This window comes from Halichoeres trimaculatus, unplaced genomic scaffold (genome assembly GCF_033239565.1).
Source record: "Halichoeres trimaculatus isolate MK-OKI-2021-1 unplaced genomic scaffold, fHalTri1.1 fHalTri1_scaffold_20, whole genome shotgun sequence".
NCBI lineage: Eukaryota > Metazoa > Chordata > Actinopteri > Labriformes > Labridae > Halichoeres > Halichoeres trimaculatus.
Genome location: NW_027437198.1, coordinates 9111771 through 9133075, shown reverse-complemented (window position 1 = coordinate 9133075; position 21305 = coordinate 9111771). Strand labels below are relative to the sequence as shown.

The following is a 21305-nucleotide window of genomic DNA, read 5'->3' as shown; positions in this document are numbered from 1 at the left end:
ATATTTGATTTAATAATGAAGTCACTTTCTTGTTTATTATAGTCCAGTCTTTCTGGTGTCAAAAAAGAATGCTATGTGTAAAAGTGACTCTTAGTTTACAGATGCATGCTTGTAGATTTGCAAAGATAATGATAATAATAATAATACATTTTATTTCAGGGCGCCTCTCGTAGCACTCAAGGTCACCTTACATCAGTTGCAGTCAAAGCACATAAAGTATTAATAAATAATAAGATGTTAAGATGTGATCAGGATTAGGAACTCTTTTTGGACAACTTTCAAAACAATGGCCAAGGTTACTAAAACTATATGCCTGGTCTTGTCAGCTGTAAACTCAGATCACACTTTTGGCACAGCCACAGAAGGATGTGAACCAAGAGCCTGAAATCCTGATAACTTTGATTAATCCTGGAACTGTGGATTCAAATTCTTCAGCAGGGCATCAATTTTTGAAGCTGTGGGCAGTTTTTTGAACCATAAGTATGACCTTAAAAACTGGTAATAATTTGCATTCTAATTAAAGCCACAACTCATAAACATGTTTGTTTTGTCTTAACTGTCATCTGAGGCCTTCGAAAATCTCTGTAGAGAGCTAAGTTAAATTTTAACTCTTTGTGGACACTTCAAGAACCCGATGTTTGATTTCTGGACTCTGGTCTCTGGTCTCTGATACGGCTTCATGATTATGGACTTTGTTACTGAAGCTTTATTGTTTCATTAATTATCACAGATACTTTACCTCTAATCTTGCAGTCAGTTTTAATTTCGAGATGGTTTCTGACTCAAAAAGAAGCAAAGTGAACTTTAAAGTTGGACTCTTCGTGTAAAGCTGAGTTTATCTAGCTCCAATTGTTTGTTTTCTTTATAATTCATATAATTTTGCTTGTGTTTGTCAGGATGCAGCAGGCCAAAGAAGATTCAACTAAACCTGGCACTGGGCCTGTGCAGAGCCACCAAACAAAGGGCAGTGATGACAACTTTACAGATCAACAACTTTCTTCAGAAGGGAGGTGAGTTTTACCACCATAACTGTATTTGTAGCTAAATTCATGTTTAGCTCCAGGGTTCAAAAGTGTGTATCTGCCTGTCACTCAGGATGAAACCGCAGAGACTGGAAACATCCAGCTGTGTGTCCATTAACGATAATTCGTTAGGTGGCCTGATTGATTTTAAAGCTGGGCACACCTCTCCAGAGAAAAAGTAAGTTTTGGTCTTTTCAAAACAATGCAGAGGTCTGTTTGAGCCACACATTTATTGTTTCAATGAATTAAGTGGTACTGACCTGAGAGATAAGCAGAGTCTGTCCCTGTGCTTTTCTTATCTAAGCTGATGTAGAGATAAATTTATGAAGGGTAATAAAGTATTGCTCTTGTGTTTGGCAGCACTCAGGGGGAGAGAGAAGACACACCCACCTGTGTGTCAATAAGTAACAACTCAATAGGCGGCTTGATTGATTTCAAGGATAAGGATAATGCATCTGATGTCAGGTTAGTGTCTTTATGAGTTTACTTTACAATATATCATTTTATGACACTAGAATTTGTTTGTGTAATTTGTATTGTGTGTGATAATGTGTTAACTGCATCTTTTGTGTCTTTTTACATCATAATTTCAGTCCCAAGCAGGAGAAATCAGAGCACAAACATCAGACTGATCTGGACTCTACATTCATGGTTTGTGGGTTTAACTACAATGATGAACAAAATATGAATAATTTTCTACATTTCCTGAAATAAATCAAAGCAGCTTTGAGTTTGAGTTTCTCTGTTTTTGCTCTACAGCGGGTTGAAGAGACTGTCGTCACGCTTGTGCAGACTGAGCTAAAAGGGTTTCAGCGAGCCCTCAGCTCTGATCACCCTGACCCCGCCGGGGCTCAGAGGACGGAGGACGACTCTTTAAACAGTGAGGAAGAGGAGCGAAGACGAAGCAGCAGAGAGGCTCTTCTGAAGATCACACTGAACTGTCTGAGAGAAATGAAGCTGGAGGAGCTGGCTGACTGTCTGCAGAGCAGTAAGACCTTTAAAGTGATGTTAGGATGAAATGGTGGAAAACAATGTGAGCAGGTTAGGGCCTGTTTCCACTAATAGCATTTTTGTGCTAACAGCGCCCAGGGGACTGTCCATTGATTATTTAAGTTGACCTGAGGAAGTTTTGGCTGCATGCTTCATTTTGTTTTCATTTAATTGAGTTTTACGAAAGAAAGAAAGAAAGAAAGAAAGAAAGAAAGAAAGAAAGAAAGAAAGAAAGAAAGAAAGAAAGAAAGAAAATGAAGTTTTATCACAAGAAAAAGATGTCTGGTTAGTGTCTGTTAAAAAAATAAGCCACTGCAGAAAAGTGCGAAAAAAAAACAAAAAAAAACCTGCTGTTCCTTGGGTGTCCACTGGAGGCTGTATCCAAGAGTAAAGGAGCCTCCATTAAAACCCATGTTTTGTCATGAATAGCGTTTGATTGCAGTAAGAGTCAAATGGACTTATTTTTTATTTCTCCCTGTCATTACAGAAACCATCGTTCCTATTTATCAACAAACACTCAAATCACACCTGAAAGACAAGTTCCAAAGTTTCTATGAGGGGATTGCTAAAGCAGGAAACCCCACACTTCTAAACGACATCTACACAGATCTCTACATCATAGAAGGAGGGAGCGGTGACGTCAACGATGAACACGAGATCAGACAAATTGAAACGGTGTCCATGAAACAACTACGACCAGAAACCATGATCAAATGTGAAGACATTTTTCAGCCTTTACCTGGAAGAGAGCATCAGCCAGTCAGAACTGTGCTGACAAAAGGAGTGGCTGGCATTGGGAAAACTGTCTTAACACAGAAGTTCACTCTGGACTGGGCTGAAGATACTGCCAACACACACATCCAGTTCACGTTTCCCTTCACGTTCAGAGAGCTGAACCTGCTGAGCGGAAAAATGTACAGCTTGGTGGAACTTCTCAATCTCTTCTTCTCTGGGATGAAAGACGCAGAAATTTGTCGATTTGACAAAAGCAGTGTCGTGTTTATCTTTGATGGTCTGGATGAGTGTCGACTTCCTCTGGACTTCCACAACAACCAGATCCTGACTGATGTCACAGAGTCCACCTCAGTGGATGTGCTGCTAACAAACCTCATCAGGGGGAACCTGCTTCCCTCTGCTCACCTCTGGATCACCACACGGCCTGCAGCAGCCAATCAGATCCCTTCTGAGTGTGTTGACATGGTGACCGAGGTCAGAGGGTTCACTGACCCTCAGAAGGAGGATTACTTCAGGAAGAGGTTCAGAGATGAGGATCAGGCCAGCACAGTCATCTCCCACATCAAGACTTCCAGAAGCCTCCACATCATGTGCCACATCCCGGTCTTCTGCTGGATCACTGCCACGGTTCTGGACCAGATGCTGAGAGTGGACGACAAAAGAGAGTTACCCAAGACCCTGACTGAGATGTACATCCGCTTCCTGGTGGTTCAGTCCATGGTGGGGAATGTCAAGTACCTGGGAGGAGCTGAGACAGATTCCCTCTGGAACAATCACACCTGCAGCATCATCATGTCTCTGGGGAAGCTGGCGTTCGAGCAGCTGCAGAAAGGAAACCTGATCTTCTATGAGTCCGACCTGATCGAATGTGGCATCGACATCAGAGCGGCCTCGGTGTACTCAGGAGTGTTCACACAGATCTTCAGAGAGGAGTGTGGACTCTATCAGGACAAGATGTTCTGTTTTGTGCATCTGAGCATTCAAGAGTTTCTGGCCGCTCTCTACGTCTTTGTGACATTTTTCAACACCGGTGTCGACCTGCTCTCAGAGCCACAATCCGGACCCTGGAGGTGGCTTCAGATGTTCAGTTTTCAGGGAAAAACCATCTTCCAGACAGCTGTGGATGAAGCTCTACAGAGTCCAAACGGACACCTGGACTTGTTCCTGCGTTTCCTCCTGGGTTTATCACTGGAGACCAATCACACGCTCCTACAAGGTCTGCTGAAACAGATGAGGAGTGCCTCATACACCCAGCACAGGACGGTGCAGCACATCAAGGAGAGGATCAGAGAGAACCCGTCTCCTGAAAGATGCATCAACCTGTTCCACTGCCTCAGCGAGCTGAGCGACTGCTCTCTCCTCGAGGAGATCCAGCAGTCCCTGAAGTCAGGAAGTCTTTCCACAGACAGACTGTCCCCGGCTCAGTGGTCTGCTCTGGTTTTCATCTTAATGTCATCAGAGAAAGACCTCGATGTGTTTGAGCTCAGGAAGTACTCTGCTTCAGAGGAGGGTCTGCAGAGGCTGCTGCCGGTGGTCCAAGTCTCCAAAGTAGCTCTGTAAGAGCCCATGAAATGCAAATAGAGTCGATATGAAGGCATAAACATAGGATTTAGATTGTCTGCTTTCCTTTTTTTCCAGGTTGAACGGCTGTAACCTGTCAGAGAGGAGCTGTGAGGCCCTGGCGTCCATTCTTAACTCCAAGAACTCAAATCTCAGGGAGCTGGACCTGAGTGACAATGATTTACAGGATTCAGGGGTTAAGATGCTGTCGTCTGGACTTGGGGGTCCACACTGTAGACTGGAAACTTTGAGGTTAGTTTCCTTTACGTATGCCAACCCTATGTTGATCTCACACCTAACATTTTTTTAAATTAACCCAAGGTACTTGTACCCAAAGGAAAGAATGAGCAGTCAATGTAGACCCAAACCTGTCTCACCTTCTACTGTAAACTGAATGTGTTGCTTTCTTCTTCCTCTCTCTGTTTGGTAGACTGTCCGGCTGCCTGGTCACAGAGGAAGGCTGCGCTGCCCTGGCTTCAGCTCTGAGCTCCAACCCCTCCCATCTGAAAGAGCTGGACCTGAACTACAACCATCCTGGTCAAATCGGCCTGAAGCTGCTGTACGTGGCTCTGGAGGATCCACGTATTGAACTGACCAATCTCAGGTATTTAAAGATTGAGACTTAGGTTTTGGTTTATGTTTAATCATATCAACGTTTACAGCTCCTGCTAACTTAACTGTGTTTTCATCTTTAGTGTGACACATGGTGGAATCCGGAGGTTGGCGTCAGGTCTGAAGAAGTGTAAGAACAGTCTATATTGATCAATAATGACTCAGCACATCTCCAGTGTTATAGGCAATTGATGTATTAGCAATTGTCTGTTTTTAATGATTTGTTGTGCACTGAATGTCTTCACCAGACGCCTGTGAGCTCACAGTGGATCCAAACACGCTGAACTGGAAGCTCTCTCTGTCTGAGGATGGCAGACAGGTGACAGAGGTCTCACACAAGCTGCCGTACGCCGACCTCCCGCAGAGATTTAACCCCTGGAAGCAGTTCCTTTGTCGGGAGGGTCTGACCGGGCGCTGTTACTGGGAGGTGGAGTGGACCGGATGGGTCAACATCGGCGTGGCTTACAAAGGAATCAGACGGAAAGGACAGGGCGATGACAGCTGGATTGGACAGAACGACCAGTCCTGGAGTTTGCTCCGGTGTGGGAATTACACCGCCTGCCACGGAAACCGGAGAACGGTCATACCAGTTTACCCCTCCCCGGACGCTGGCAGAGTGGCGGTGTATCTGGACGCGCCTGCTGGGGTTCTGTCTTTCTACAGAGTCTCCTCTGAGGGCCTAGACCACCTTCACACCTTCCACTCCACCTTCACCGAGCCGCTGTTTCCTGCCTTTGGGCTGGAGTTACAGATGGAATCGTCAGTCACTCTGTGTCAGATGCACCACATTGAGTTAGTCCTTCATTGAGGACGGTTCAACAGAGACATCCTGAGGAATCCCTCAAAGACAGTTTACATTTCAGCAGAGGTGTCAAAGTATTCTCATTCATTACTCAAGTAGAAGTACAGATACTAGGGTTTGAAAAGACTTTTGTTGAAGTTGAAGTGTTAACTCGAGCTTTTTACTTAAGTAAAATTGTAAGAGCATCCATATAGAATAGGATAGAATAGAACTTTATTGTCATTTTAATAAGTACAACGAAATTGAAGTCACAGCAGCAATCAAGAAAAAAAAAGTAAGAACGTGTATAGAAAGTGCAAAAAGGTCCATAAGAAAATAGATGATGACAGCTTGTCCATCATTCTCCAGTTCAGCCAGTCTCCACCTCCACAGGGTCCAGGACTGAGCTTCTTCAGCAGTCTGTTCAGTCTCTGTCTCCTGGATCCTGATTGCTCACAGCAGGAGAAGTTCTTCCAATGTGGCGTTGGTGTCTGGTTTAGCTCTGTTAGCCATGTCTGTAAATAGCACAATGCTACTCTGTCCTCTTGTATTCCCTCTGTTGCTGGGTTAGCATGGCTAGCTTGTCCATCTTATTGGAGATAGATCTTACGTTCCCAATAACGATGGGTGGAAGGACAGGTTGATGTCGTCACTTCTTAGCTCACACCTGAGAACCAGCACGTCGTCCTCACCTCCTTCTCCTCACCTTGTGGGAAGACGTCCGGCCTTACACCAGTTAGCATTGACATGCTACAGGCTGCTAACAGCTGAGTTCACATGTAATGTGATGTTTGATGTTTAATGTGATGATGTTTTCTAAAAACTCCGGCCAAAGTGAAGATTTTGGAAAACTCCGGTGTCATGGTTTCGTGTAGACGCCAGTTAATGCATTTTTCAGTTCTTAAACGTCACAGCTGAATGACAGGGGCTCATTCTGGTTGGTTGACACAGGTTTTACGTCTGGAAAACACTGCCCATTATGGGTGGGGATATTCGTCTTTGAAAATACCCGGCTACGTGTGGACATGGCCTCAAACTCCTACACTGAAAATATGGAGGGAGCAGATGATGCTAATTGTAGCATGTGAAAAGATACTTGCACGATTGGACTTAAGAAATGATGCGACAGGGGAACAGTTGGACAGCTTTTGGGATTTTGAGACTGGAGGAGGTAATGTAAATACATGAAGTGTACAATACTGTCATAAGTATGCAAGAACAACTGTAAGATGCACACGTCCTGCCAACATGTTTTGTTTTGTTTTGTATTGTTTCACTTGTTCGTCTTTTGTGTTGTTTGTCTTTTTTGTGAAAAAAAAGGAAAAAAGATCAATAAAATTGACCAATTATAAAAAGTAAAAGTGTAAAAATACCGGTTTCAAAACTTCCTTAAGTATAAAAGTAAAAGTAACTTGTGGGGTGGGGTGAGGGGGCATTAAGGTCAAAATCTTAGGCTGTGCCACAGGAGCCTATAGTTCATATGGAGTCTCTGCCACGGACATCTTCATACTATGCTACATATGTCTGTTATGTTGCTAAAGTGTTGTGTGATGTGTCATGTGCAGGTGTGATGGATCGCATACAAACCAATAGGGCGTTGGAATGGTTTTACGTTTATACATCTCATCCATCAAATTCACTCTTTCCGGATTGTGTGATTTCAGCGATTTCAGGATAGTTTTTCATTTTCTTTTGGAGTGTGTCTTTTTGAATGATGACAAGCTGGAATGAAACAGGAGTAGCGACGCTATTTCTAAAATGTGTGGAGTAGAAAGTACAGATATTTGCCTGAAAATGTAAGGAGCAGAAGTAAAAAGTCAGCTAAAAAATAATTACTCAAGTAAAGTATAGATACCCCGATATTTTTACTTAAGTAAGGTAACAAAGTATTTTTACTTAGTTACTTTACACCTCTGCATTTCAGTCAAATTTGAAACTGTGTTAAAAGTGACTGCGGTTCAAGCTTGCAGGATATCACAATTTCACTTTTGTTTTGTCCAAAAAGTAGCAAAAATGTTGGCAACAGAGCATTTTTCAACTGCAGAGATTAAAAACAACAGAGACAACTTTTTCATGCCAAAGCGAGTGGACTTTATTTACACATTTAGTTTGGTCACTTATCATTTAATGTGCAACACACAGGTGAATAAATAAAGTGAAACATGAGACATTATTTCCATCATGATTAATAATATTCTTCAGGGTAATATTTGGCTAACACACCTCATAGAGTGCTAAAAATGACAGATTACAACAAAGGTTTTCTATCCTGTGTCAAAACTCAAACTGTTTTAAATAAGTGGAATGATTCGCACATAAGTAGTAACTAGATTCTGTACAACATTTACAATGTATGAAATCACAAACACTGTGTCAGAGTGAAAATGTCAAATATAAAAAAAGATCACGTACATTCTTAACAATGAGAAAATCATAGTTTTCATACCTGGTATGCAAATATAAAGTGTGACAAACAAGCGAAAAAATCACCACGTGAACATTTTGTGCAATGAAGCAAAACTTCTAGTGCTCTCCTCACTGTGACACATCTGTGCAGAAGTGCGTTGGGTTTAGCTAGCTTTGATATGTCACACTGAGGGTGTACGATCGAGTGCAAAATGTCTTGGTTAAATAACAGAGTGAGACTGATTTACGAGAATAAAGGTTTTCTTATGTTAAGGTTTGGCACATCTTTTTGGCACGTTTACATTCCTTCACCGTGGAATCATCCTTAGAGGTTAAAGGTTTGTTTGACAGTGCTGGATTTTTCCTCAAAGGATAACACATGGATTGCCAAATTGAGTCAAATTAAAGGGTTTTAAAATTGAAAGCAGAGTGTTTTGGAGTCACATCTACTCCTCTTATCTTTTTATTCTTTCAAAATAAAGGGAAAAAAACTCAGACTGTGGTGGATGATTCAAACATGGCACAGTTTTTTTTTAAATATGCTGCGTACATAAGCGTTCAGCGGCGCCAAAGACCACCAGCTGTGTGTTTTTGTGTGTGAGCACAGTGTAAGTCATAAGCAGTGAGAACATTCAAGACATTTAAGTTTAAAGTTAAAGGTTTTCATCAAATTAAACCCACGTTTTTTTCCACCCTGTAAATTCTATTTTGACCTTTTTCGTCACTCTGTCTGAAACTCACGCTACAGAAAAAGATGGATGACACGACAGCTCCCAAAAAGCGAAAACAAAACATTCTGACCGGCAGCATAACGGGTCATTAAGTCTTCCTCATGTCTTTGACACTTTGATGGGGAAGTTTGTTGTGTGTTTAAGTCAACAAGAAGTCTGGTGGTAAAAGAAAACTTTTAGATTTGAGCTCTAACAAAACATCAAAACACATTACTGCTTAGAGCCAATCAAATTAATACGTTTTAAATCAACTGCTCTGATGATTTTGTTTCACTTTTTTATCATGTCATCTATCTTTAGATTCAGTAAATGATCTCATGTTGTGTTCTTCAGGACTTACACTTGCTACTTCCAGCTGTGAGGTTACACCTGAAATTTATCAGGAATGTGCGATGATAATAATTCAAACACAGGTTGATTTTCTGACTTGTAGCAGGAGCTAATGACCACTTATTCAGAAAGACAACAGACTGCTATTTTTTTTAATGATGCGTTTGTTCGGCTGCATTGTAAACTTCTGCCCACTGAATTCTGGGACATGTAGTGTTAAACTGTTACACTTCACAGTGGTTTCACCAGAACAACCAGGAGTGAAATCTTTATGATTATAACTGAGCTAAGAGTGAGGGGATGAAGAACCCACGACTACAGATTAATACGAATGTGTGTGTGTGTGTGTGTGTGTGTGTGTGTTTAGCTCTTGATCTCGAGGATGGACGGGTTGTGGTCGAGAATGGCCAGAATGATTTTGTCCATGTACTGCCTCAGACGGAGGTTGATCTCCTCCTGCTCCTTCAGAGCGTCCACCAGCTAAAGGAGAAAGAGGAGGAGAGAAAACGTTTATACTCCAGGATCACTCATTTCAAACAGCATGATGAAACCAAACCCCTCGCTGAGCGTCACACCGACCTCGTCTCTGGAGGCGTTGTCGATCTCAGCGGCGAGGCACTGCGCCTTGGTCTGACAGGAGAACAGGTTTTTGGCCTCGTACAAACTCAGAGTAAGAATCTGAGCGTTCAGGTCGTCGTTCTGGTCACGAAGCTTGTAGTTCTCCTGAGGAAGAGAAGCGTGAACAGGTCTGTTTAAAAGGGCTACTTTGATTTTTAAACCTCTGGAAGCAAAACAACAAAAAGACTGATGACGATGAGTGTGTTCTGTGTGTGTGTTGACCTGTTTCAGTCTCTTGACTTCATGCTCCATCTCGATCTCTCTGGTCCGTGCGTTGAGCTCAGACAGACTCTTCCCCTTCCCTGGATGCTCCATCTCCAGTTTGAAGCACTGCAGATACTCCAGCTCCCGTTTGAGGTCCTCAACCAGCTGCAGGTCAAAGAATTCATTAAACAGACTGCTCAAAGCTTCATGTGTTTTCCTGTTACCCAGCATGCCTCACCTCCTGCATGGCCTCTTTCTCTTTCTGAAAGTCGTGGCGGTTCTGCCACAGTTTGTCCATGATCTTCCTGTAGAGATCCATCTCATCCTTCAGCCTCAGACTCGTGTCCTCCAGCTTGTCTGTCATCTTCTGCTTCTCCTGAGCAGAGAAACAAGGGAGGGAATAAAATAAACGCTAAAACTACGATGAATTAAGACTGAATGTGTAACAGCCTCATAGTCTTGGAGAATCGAGCTCACCTGGTCCAGTTTCTCAGTCTGGGACTTGAGTCTGCACACGTTGACTTTCATCTCTCCATTTTCTTCTTCTAACAGCTGAACCCTGAGTGTGCACAAAAAACAACACAATTCGTTTTTTTGTAAAAGGTGTGTTTGTTTTGGATCACAAGTTAGATTGGGCAAGTTTCAGAGTTTGGATAAAGTTGAAAACCAGTCAATCAGTCAAATTGTATTTGTATAGCACTTTTCATACAGGACTTTGCAATACAAAGTGCTTCACATGGAGAAAAAAAAAAAAAATAACAAGAAGTGCAATAAAAAGCAGAAAATTGACCCCCGCAACCCCCCCAAACCACATTCAATATACACACTCACTCACTCAAACAGACATAAAAGACAAACAAGACATAAAAGGAAATTCTGACAGAAAACAGAATTAGAGCACTGAGGAAACGCTTTCTTGAATTTAATGGGGAAACACAGGAGCTAAAGTAATAATAATTTTCAAATGATTAAAAAAAATACTACTGGAGGGTAAGATAAGAAAATGTGTCAATACATAAATAAATAAAATAATATAACAACATAAAATAAAAGTTGGATAAATAATATGGTAAAATGAAAAAGTGTTAAATCAGGTGCAAAATAAAATCAGCTTAAATAGGATAACAGGAAAAGCTTAATGCTTTTCCAAAGAATAAAATTCCAATTAAAATGTGCAATCACGTAACATATTAAGGTGGCCCAAAAGAGAAAAAAGGTGAAAAGAAAAGCAAGCAGTATCAACATGTTTTCTTATTCTACTCTCTAAGAAAGTAATTTTTTTCTGCACATTGATCGATTTTACTGCAAAATTTTGACTTTTATTTAGGATTCTTAACGCGTTTTTCTGCATTATGAAAACCAGTGTTTGCATGTCGTTCTAGGCAAAAGAATTGATATTTTTTGCCAGATTTTCTTCTAAATAGAGATCATGTGATCACAGGACCTCTAGAGGCCTCGTGTCTGGTTTTAGCCTAAAGCGTGACGCTGGATAAAGGTTACATGATAGTTTCTCTCAACAAAAGTGGAACGTGGTAGCGTTCGGTTGGTAAAACACTGTGGTCAGAGTTATCAAAGAAAATGCCTTTGAAAAGAAAATTTGATCAGGTGCCCTGGAACAAAAGAAATTTAGAGAAAAAACATAAGAAGGAGAAAAATGTGTAGAAGCCCAAAAGAAAAGGCGAAAACAGCCAAAGAGCTTCAGGAAGGGCTTTACTGACTGTACAGACAGACAGGAAGGACTGGAAGACAGAGAGGATCCCTCCTATGAGCCAGGAACTTTCTAAAGTGTCCATTTACTCAAATTCTGTATTACCGTTTCATGCGCTAAGATTTGTAATGTATTTAAAACTATGAAAGAAAACAGGCTGAAACATTCAGAGTGTCTTTGACATTAACAGAGCTGTCCAACCTGACACTTTGGTGAGACTCAGATCAATAACTTAAGAGTTGTGAGGATTTTTTTTACACTATTTACACACATTTTGGGGCAATTTTTTCTATACCAGGGTGAATATTGAAACGTGCAGTAATCATCTAACAGTGGAAATGGAAGCAAAATTTGAAGGGCATTGCAATTTTCTTTGTTGAGATTTCTTCTTTAGTATAAAAATAGCTTTGAATCATCTTGAAATAGGTGTAGTCTGTATTTTAGGTGTGGTTCCCCAGAAATTTTGGGTATGTAACATTATGTACCAAACTTGAAACTTCAAATAGGATAAAACATAAACAGCAAAGGATTTATCAAGTTTTGTGCAATCTAATAAATAGTCAGAATGATCATATTTTGCCTAAGGAGCCATCTACAGGAGTTTACCTGTTGCAGAGCAGGTCTACTTCAGAGTTTCTGTCTCTCTCCATCTTACTGTAAACCTCACGGTGTCTCTTCATCTCTTCTTCCAGAGTTTGATTCGCCCTCATTTCTGCATCTTTCACCTGCTCCTCCAGCTCGTGCACCCTGAGAGACAAAGACACGCAACAAGGTAATTATGATTTGTTTTCATTGGGAGAAGTGTGTGTGTGTCTTTGACTGGTGTCAAACATCAGCAGCTTGTCTGAGAATATTTCCACAGTTTGATGGCTGTTAAAGAGCTGAGGTCATGATTTTGTTGTGATTGAGAATGTTTACAGAATGAAAGTGACTGAAATGTTCAAGTTGTTTGTTTTTCATGGATTATGTGAAAGCTGTCATCAGTAGGATTCAGGGGGTTAATTTCCATTTTATTTGTGATGGGAATATAAAATTATAAAAAGTGTTAAAATCAAGACAAAGATGACTGTGGTTTGTTAGACTTAACACGTCCTGTTGTTGTGAGCATCATTTATATCAGCAGAATGAATAATTAAGTTAATTTGTCAACCCATGTGTAACATTCCCGTAGATGATTTACAGTTTGAACGCTGTTAAGTTAAAGTGAAGCTCTTACTTTAAACTAGAGTGGAACAATTAGTTATGATTTTGGCACCCTCCTGTGGACAAAGGGGTGTCTTGCATCTCTTTGCCCAGCTAAGCCCAGCAGAAGAGACTGTCCCCTGAGGTGAACTATGGTCATGTGACACCACGTCAAGATGTCATTTTTTTAAAATTTTTATTTAGGTTTAGGTTATAGACCTGGAATGTGTGGACATCTTGTACCACACACCCTCACCACACTCCTTTAGAGGAAGGAGGCAGCTGCTGGATCTGAGTGATCACTAGTTACAAACTGAGCTTGAGACGAGGAAAGAACCACGCTCGGTACAGGAACCAGACATCCCTGCACCCAGGGCACACCCCTCAACTCTAAAGAGAATGTGGGTCGACTCGATGTTTTAAAGAGGTCTCATCAACAACTTTGGTTTGAAACCTGTGAAGCGACCGTGAAACTAAAGATGGTGGCTCTGAACATTGGGTGCACAAACATTTCCATCATTTGTTAATTTGGTTTCTGTTGTGTGTGAGTGTGTGTGTTTTCTCACCTGTGAACCAGGTGTGTGTTCTCATGTTTGAGTTTAGACTTGAGGTCACTGTTCGCCAAACTGTCACCTTCCAGCTCCGTCACTTTCTTCTCCAGGTAACTCACCTGAGAGACACAAACACACCTTTAAACTCATCTTCAGGAGGAAATCAGCTCCTCTTCCTCTCCAATACGCTCTACATCTTTTTAACAGATGAATTGGTAAAAATAGCTGCCAGCTCCTCCTCGCAAAAAGTCGTGTCACTACAACTTCCTGTGAAGCAGATTAAGAGCTGTCAGCTGTCAGTTTGCTTTTGTTCTGCTGGCTTAAAGAGACACTCGCACGCTACGCTGAACCTCTGCATTTTTCTTTGATGCCGAGGAGGCAGTTTTGTTGTTTGCAGAATAAAAAAAGAATGTAGTAATTTATTCAATTATTTTGTTGTACTTTTTCTGTGATGTCGAGGTCACAGGAGTCGATGCTGTCGGTGAACAGATCCTCGGTGCTGCTGCCCTGGCTGGAGCCGAACACGCTGTGGTTGGCCTGAAACAGCTGCCTGCAGAGACAGGTTCATATAGGAAGAGGAGATTATTTATCGTTTCACATAATAAATGCTGAAACTGCTCATCTTTTCTTTGGGAACACAGTCAGAACATTCATATTTCATTAGCTTAAAGGTTTGGGTCACGTACCGTCCAAAGGCGGTGCTGGAAATCTTTCTGTTTGGGCTGCAAAATGAAAGAAATATCAGAGTCAGCAAACACAAACAGAAGCACAGATTTCATCCAGTATTTTTAATAACAGAGCACATAGTCCTGCTTCAGAAAGAGACTAAATTAAAGCAAAAACTAAGAAACTTTAAATCAAAATCAGATTCAAACCAAGAAAACAAAGTTTGTTTTGTTCTACCTGTTGGCCTTCAGGTTTCGTAGTCGAGCCTCAAGGTCGTTGAGTAGATTCACCTTCTTGCAGCACTGAGAGCAGTAGATATCTAACAGCTCACTGTTATACAGCTGACGCATCTTCTGAGGAGTCTGACCAGCACTATAGAAACATACATACACCAGTCAGAAATACAAACATGATATAAGGATGAATGCTTCAATGTGAGGAACTAAGATTCTGTGTTTGAGCATCAACCTAGAGGGCAGGGAGGATCCCAGGTCAGAGAAGCCGTTTGTTCTGGAGTCTTCTTCAGGAGACGGACTGCTGGGAGTAAAATCCACGTCCTCTCCTTCACCGTAGTCCTCGAACTGCTCCTCACCGGAGATGACGGACGCAGACGCTGAGCCACTCAGGCGGCTGGGAGTCAGAGCAGAACGTGGATATAACACGTAAAATACCAGACACTATTATCTGTTTATATATTAAAGGTCCCATATTCTGCTCCTTTTCTACAGTTTAATATGGATCATTGATGTCTTCATGAAATGGTAGTAACATGTTTTGGTCCAAAAAGCCAATAAATCAAGCACAGCAGCATTGTTTCCAGGCTCTCATAGCCCCTCTGTTCAGAACGCTCTGATTTAGTGGGCGTGGCCTTCATATGTAAATGAGCCACTGCTGATACCGCCCCGCTCTTCCGCGTCACTGGAGCGGCTCCATAGCTCCGAGTGCACAATGTTTGGAAAACAGTAAAGCTTGTTTACCATAACATTACAGGCCAAAACAACAGGCTAACCGCAGCTAAAGTTAGCATCCTGAAGCTAACACAGAGACAGGGGGACACTGAGGAAAAGCTCTTACATCTGCTCCACAGCACACAGCATTTAAAATACTCACATTTCCAGGGTCAGAGGTTTGTTGGCGGATGGTTGGTAATGCTTCTGGATTCAGGACCAATCTATTCTCTAGCTCTCTGTTGTACTGTCCAAAGTTGGAAAAGCAGTCGACCGTGAAGTGACTAGCACACACATGCACAGTTTTACCGAGTGTAGCTGGCACATTTCCTTGATTAATGAACTCTAGCCACTCAGTCTTGTCTTCTTCTGAGATGGGAAGCTTGTGCATGGAACTATGTGGCTGTTTACAGCCAAAAACAGAGCAGTGATGGCTCTTCAACTTTGGTATTCTCCTCCCTGCTGCTGGAGAGATTTCTTTCCAGCAGCTCGGAGAGGAGAGGGCGGTAAGGGGGTTCGGAGGTATCTGCTCCGGTGGACCAATCAGGTCAGACTTGCTCCTGATTGGTCAAAAAAGGGAATCGCTGACGTAGGCAAATCCCCAAATTCCAAACAGCTCATTTTAGGTCAGGATTTTACATTCACAAGCACTTCTAAGTACAGGTTTTGACATTAAATATCACATTTTGTGGGCTGTGAGGAAAACCAAAGACCCACAAATTTCACTAAAAGACTTAATAAAGTGATTTTTGCACAATATGGGACCTTTAATCATCGAAATACTCTCCTCTGTCAGGTTTCAAATTAATTATTCATCAAAGAACTCCTGACCCTCTCAGAGATGTTCAGACCCACCTGTGTTGTTGTGTCGGCTCCAGAGAGTTGGAGCTGTTGGCGTTCTCCGTGCTGCTGTCCATGTCCACTTCGCCTTCAGTGCTGCTCCCGAGATAGGAGCGGGTACACATGATGATCGGGGGCGTCAGCTTTGCTTCACCATTCTACACACAAGAAAGAAAACAGCACAAAAAATACAGAAATGTAGCTTTAAACATACCACATAGTTAAGTCTTGATCTTAAATTCCAGTCTGAACTTCAGAGGGACGTAGCGATGAATTCCAAAGGTCTGTTATCAATAATGGATGTGACTGTCTGGCTTCACCAAACTGAGCTTTTCAGGAATACAGAGAACCTCAAGCAACAAAAACACACATAGGCGCACACACACACACGCAAAAAAAATCATGCAACTCTCTAACAGATAAACACATTTAGACAAAAATAAAACAGGTGATATCTTTTTGGTTTAAGATGGGAAAGTCTTTGATTTGGAGCACACACACACACACGATTCCCCACACTGCTGCGGAGACACGGCCTCTGAGGGGTCGCTCTGTGTCATCAATTATACACATGTTTTTGTCTGAGAGAAGAGATGTGTGTATAAAGATCTGTGTGAAACCATCAAAACATCTCAAATATTTAATTTATGGTGCACAAAAAACATCAAAGGTCAGGTAAGGAGCACACATTCTTGAAAAATTTTGATCAGAAGAAGGAAAGTAAAAAATTTTGACATAAATTTAGACTGTAGTATTTTTTGAAGTACACAGGGGAAAAAAAAGAATATTAATCTTGCTAAAAAAATATTGAATGTGGCTGACTTCAGTTGCTTTAAAATTAAAAATGTTTTATAATCCTGAAAATGTGAAGCATCTAAAATGATCCTGAGCTTCAGCCCACTTTACAATATTGCACAAATCAAAGCCATTTAAAGATGCCCTGCAGCCCTCACAGGTGTTTGTAATCAGGCTGATTAAAGGTCCTCCTCTGAGAGCACAGGCCTCAGAGGAGGACCTTTAATCAGCCTGATCAAAAACACCTGTGACGGGAACAGTATGAGCACAGGTAGCTCAGCCTCTCTCTGTTTTACAATCGGGATCTTTAAACACAAAATGCTGTGAAGGATGTAAACAATATTTACATTAATTCATAAACAGAGTGCACCCACACTTTCTAAATAAACAACATTGAGAGTCAAGTTACAACTCATAACACACTCCTTACCAATAAAGCCGACCTGCCGTGTGTCTCCTCCACAGCCCAGAGCAAACACTCACACTGCTGTGTGTTTGTACGCGTTTGTGTGTGTGCGTAAAATCCAGATAAACATACGATATCCTTTGTAGAGGAGGATGGAGGACGGGAATCCTCCATGTCTCTGCTGTCTGAAGTCTCAGCACACACTCTCATACACACACTACGTTCTTTCCGGTTTTAGATCACACTGATGCTGCCAAGACAAAACCACACCTCCATCTCTCCCTCCTTATCTCTTTCCTTATCTTCCTCTCTACCAATAAGAAACCTCTGAGCTGGGCTGCTCTGTAGTTAGGATTAATATTGCATACTAGAAGAAACAATCAGGATACAATAAAAGAGAAGAAGATTGTCAAAAAATTAAAATCTAAAGCACTCAGAGAGCGCAGACCTCCACCAAGCATATTGTGATTGTCACCAACACTTTAGTCCTACTTTAATGTTATACTCCCTTTCAGCAGACTGTCTGCTACAATTTGGTGTTAGTTACAGGTTTGTACAATAATTTGTTTTCTGACAGTGTTGAAAATTATGATGACCCAGTACATGTTTCTTATTCTGGATCTTAGTATCCAGAATATTGCCAGGATCTGGATCGTACTTTTACATCCGTCAGAAATGATGGTGACCTTGTCTTGTATTGTTTTGCAAAGCAATCAGACAATTTATGGTGGAGTTATATACACATATGGTGAAAACAGCCCTATCTCACAATGATAAAGAATCCTTCAAAAAAGTCCTGGATCCAGGCGGTGATCCAGATCACCTCCAAAATTCAATCACTTTTTTCATATCCCGTTTAGAACATTTCCTGAAAATTTCATCAAGATCTGTTTGATACTTTTTGAGTTATGTTGTTCACAGACAAACTCTCCCAAAAACATAACCTCCTGGCTTTCATAGTTCAACCAGGCTCTAGGAATGAGCATTCAACTTAACCTGCAGCAAATCATTCTCATTTTTTTAACATCTAAAACAAGGAAAACTTTCCTATTCCTCCTTTATTGTATTTTGGGCTTGGCTCTACCATGGCTGAAGGATTTTTAAAGTAAAGGAAATAAATTCATGACTATTTTACACGTTTTTTCCCGCATAACTACATCCTATGCATGGGTGTAACCAATACACAAATTGCATAAAGAAATAATTAACCCAGAACAAGGTGCAATAATCTACAAACAAACTGTAACTCAAATACCACTGTGACCTCTATTCTGGTTTTTACGGTTATTTATGTCTTCATTTTTACCACAATGGGCTGCATGCTGGTACAGTGGATATGCTGTTTCAACACTTCTCTTCTGACGTACCTGATAGATGTAACCGTTGTCAGTTACAGACGGCTGGTTTGACGGTTGAACACCCTGAGGACCCACAGCCATCTTTAGGATCTCCTCACAACCTGCAGGAAGAAAGGATGACAGAGAAAAGATAAGGAGGAAAAAATGGCTGCAAAAAGAACACAGAACGTAGCCGTCTGTTATGTGTTGTTTCTGCCCTTGATACAAATTCTCCTTTATACATTATTCACAGCAAGCACGTTACATTTCTCACCTTTGATGGCAAACACCCCGTGGCAGAAGTCTTTGAAGTTGATCCTCCCGTGAGCGTTAGGATCCAGGTACCTGGTCAGCTTCTTCACCTGAAAGAGACAAAATTCAGACGTAAAGAAGAGCTCTCTGTCTGTGAAATAAACACAGGAGGGGCCTCATAAGTCCTCAGAACTTCAACAGAAAAACAAGCAGGTTTAAGCAATCTTAAACCAGAACTACCAAAACCCCCCAAAAATTAATTTAGTATTCTGTGTTGGTGTAAAGTAGGATGTGTCTGTGTCGTGTCTTCAGTACACAAACATCCTCTGACATTGTCACTCAGCCTCCCCCTCAGGGAGGCTTATTTCTGCTTCTTCATCAATTCCTCTGTCCAGAATAAAACTCAACAGACAGCACAGGGTGACATTTGTTATTTAAATAAATGTAATGTTTTAGTTCTCTCGTGTGTATACCCCTGTAGAAATTAGATATAATGAGCACAGCTGCCCCATTTCCTAAATCACACAGATGTAAACATATCTGCTGCAGCAAGACCGTCTGATTGGCTGTTTACAGCAGCCGGGCGGATCGTCACATTTCTTAATAACCAGCCAATCAGACCATAGACTCCGGCTGAAGCTCCCATCTCCATGGTGACAGGGACCACAGAGATGAGAGGAGCCGCGTGAGGAGAGAGAGGAAGAAGCTAAAGAAGAAGCTTCCTTTGAGTTATTTTTAGTGATGTGTTCAGGGTGCTCAGCCGCCATGACAGCTTAGAGGAAAATCTACTCTCACTGTGTGTAATCATTTATCCGACATACTCCAGGATTCAACCTGCATCCTTAAATCCTGAGCCCCATTCATCCACAGGGGGCAATTTCTGAAATATGAAATGAGAAAATATCGGCTGGAAAACTACAGAATCATTTAGCTAGGCCCTGGTTCAGCCTAACAGAGAGCAACCTGGACTGTAGACTTAAAGTGAGCTATCAACTCTGATGGTACTGAATCATGACTCAAACAAGCAGTGAGGCCCTTTTTCAGTTCTGTTAGTCCTGGAAAAAGACCAATCAGGAGCAACACTTTGAGTCACTTTGAAATCAATCAGCAGCCATCTGCTCTCACCTCTCTGCATCGCTACTTTACATAAATAAAGCATGCACGTATTCAGCCACACTGCACTCATAACACTGAGAATCAACGTGGAGAGAAAATGAGGTTCATAGGAATCCTTTGTGTTATGTGCTTGTCTTTGACTCTTCTCTTGTTTTGGCACAAATGAGAAATTAATTCATACTGCACAAACACAAACAGTAACACTGAGCTGCACCACAGTAAACAGTAGATGGCAAGGTGAACAGATACATGAAAAAGCTACACGTCTGCATGGAAGCAGCACATTGCTGAATGCAAAGGGAGTCTTACACATGAAACAGTTTTAGTGAATAAATGAGAAACTTTTTGCCTTTTAATGAGAAATTTGTATTCTACAATCTAACGTCATTACCTATCCAATTATGATTTTTTTTTTTTTTTGCAGCATCACAACCATCTTAGAACCCTGCATTTTGATATTATCTGTACGGTGTGCTACATATCATGTATCACAATGAGTCACAGTTATTCTTACCTGTTCTGTAAAATGCTGCTTGTACTACTAATTATCATTATTATTAATTGAATTTGAGCTAATTAAATACATACAGTGATACAGAATATTGCTAATCCAAATGACCGGGTTTAAAGATTATAACCAAATTTTCTCAAAATTACATTTTGGAAGCTGGACTGTGAAAAAAATGAAACATGTTAGCACATAATGGAGGCACATATGACAGGCAGACTGCAATCACCTCTGTAGCACACCTGTGACATAACAGGACACATTAAGGTCCAGCAGACCACACTTATTTCTAATTAGCTGTTTCGTGGTGTGTTAACCAGTAGTGGTTCATTAAATAGAGATAAAAAGCTCTAATGAGCTGATTTTCTTCACCGTCTGTCCTCCTCTCACCTCGTCTCCTTGACCGAACTGAAGACCGAGGTCCACCAGGTGCTCCACCCGGATGAATCCGTCAGCATCCTCGTCACACACATCGAAAACCTCCTTCAGCCTCTTCAGAAACACCACGAGCTGCTCCTGATCTGGTAAGACGCGGCCCTCCATCCTCACCTGGCCTCGTGAAGATCTACGTTTCCTGGTCGAGCCGAGTGTTAGAAAAGCGGTTTGACGGCCGCGGTCTTCATCCTCACCAGCACCGTCCTCCTCGGCTCCTCCGGACAGAAAGCTGCTGTGACATCAGCGGCGTCGGCTCCTCATGAGCAGCGAAAAGTGACGGAAAAGGACGATGATTTACGACGCTCTCACGAGGCAGTGCGTCACGCGCCAGCTGCTAATTAATAATCCAGATGTGTTCCTGCATCTCTAACAAAGGGAAGGGAGGAGGGGAGATGAGGGGAAGGCTGAGACGATTTATTTTCTCCATCATTCTGCGAACATTAAGAATAGAGGTAATAAAAATATGTATATAGATCATAATACACAATAAAAAGTCAAACACATTAAACTAATTAAATAAAAAAAAATGAAAAATATTAAATCGAATTTAAAAAGGTACAAAAACAATAAATT

The 21305-nt window shown here is 41.5% G+C and overlaps 2 protein-coding genes across 4 annotated transcripts; one reads left to right on the top strand and one right to left on the bottom strand.

Annotated features, from left to right (window-relative positions):
* The first annotated feature begins 1961 nt into the window (after positions 1-1961).
* LOC141809340 (protein NLRC3-like) lies at positions 1962-5727 on the top strand. The gene is made up of 6 exons (XM_074696327.1): positions 1962-2010; positions 2500-4303; positions 4386-4559; positions 4738-4911; positions 5003-5049; positions 5168-5727. The coding sequence occupies exons 1-6, from the start codon at positions 1974-1976 to the stop codon at positions 5725-5727; spliced, it is 2796 nt and encodes a 931-aa protein (XP_074552428.1). The 5' UTR covers positions 1962-1973.
* A 2040-nt stretch (positions 5728-7767) lies between these two features.
* rab11fip4a (RAB11 family interacting protein 4 (class II) a) lies at positions 7768-20998 on the bottom strand. Of its 3 annotated transcripts, XM_074697040.1 has the most exons (15): positions 20688-20996; positions 18696-18783; positions 18452-18543; positions 15899-16041; positions 14565-14726; positions 14334-14468; positions 14117-14152; positions 13872-13980; positions 13446-13549; positions 12304-12444; positions 10467-10548; positions 10228-10365; positions 10008-10154; positions 9747-9890; positions 7768-9647 (listed from the first exon to the last, which is right to left on the bottom strand). In XM_074697040.1, exons 1-15 carry the CDS (start codon positions 20838-20840, stop codon positions 9531-9533), a joined length of 1791 nt encoding a protein of 596 aa, XP_074553141.1. In that variant the 5' UTR covers positions 20841-20996; the 3' UTR covers positions 7768-9530. The 3 variants fall into 3 exon arrangements, with proteins under 3 accessions (XP_074553141.1, XP_074553140.1, XP_074553142.1); XM_074697039.1 differs by having other exon boundaries at positions 9747-10154; positions 20688-20998; XM_074697041.1 differs by lacking the exons at positions 18452-18543; positions 18696-18783; positions 20688-20996 and adding an exon at positions 17109-17332 and having other exon boundaries at positions 9747-10154.
* Between the last annotated feature and the right edge of the window lie 307 nt (positions 20999-21305).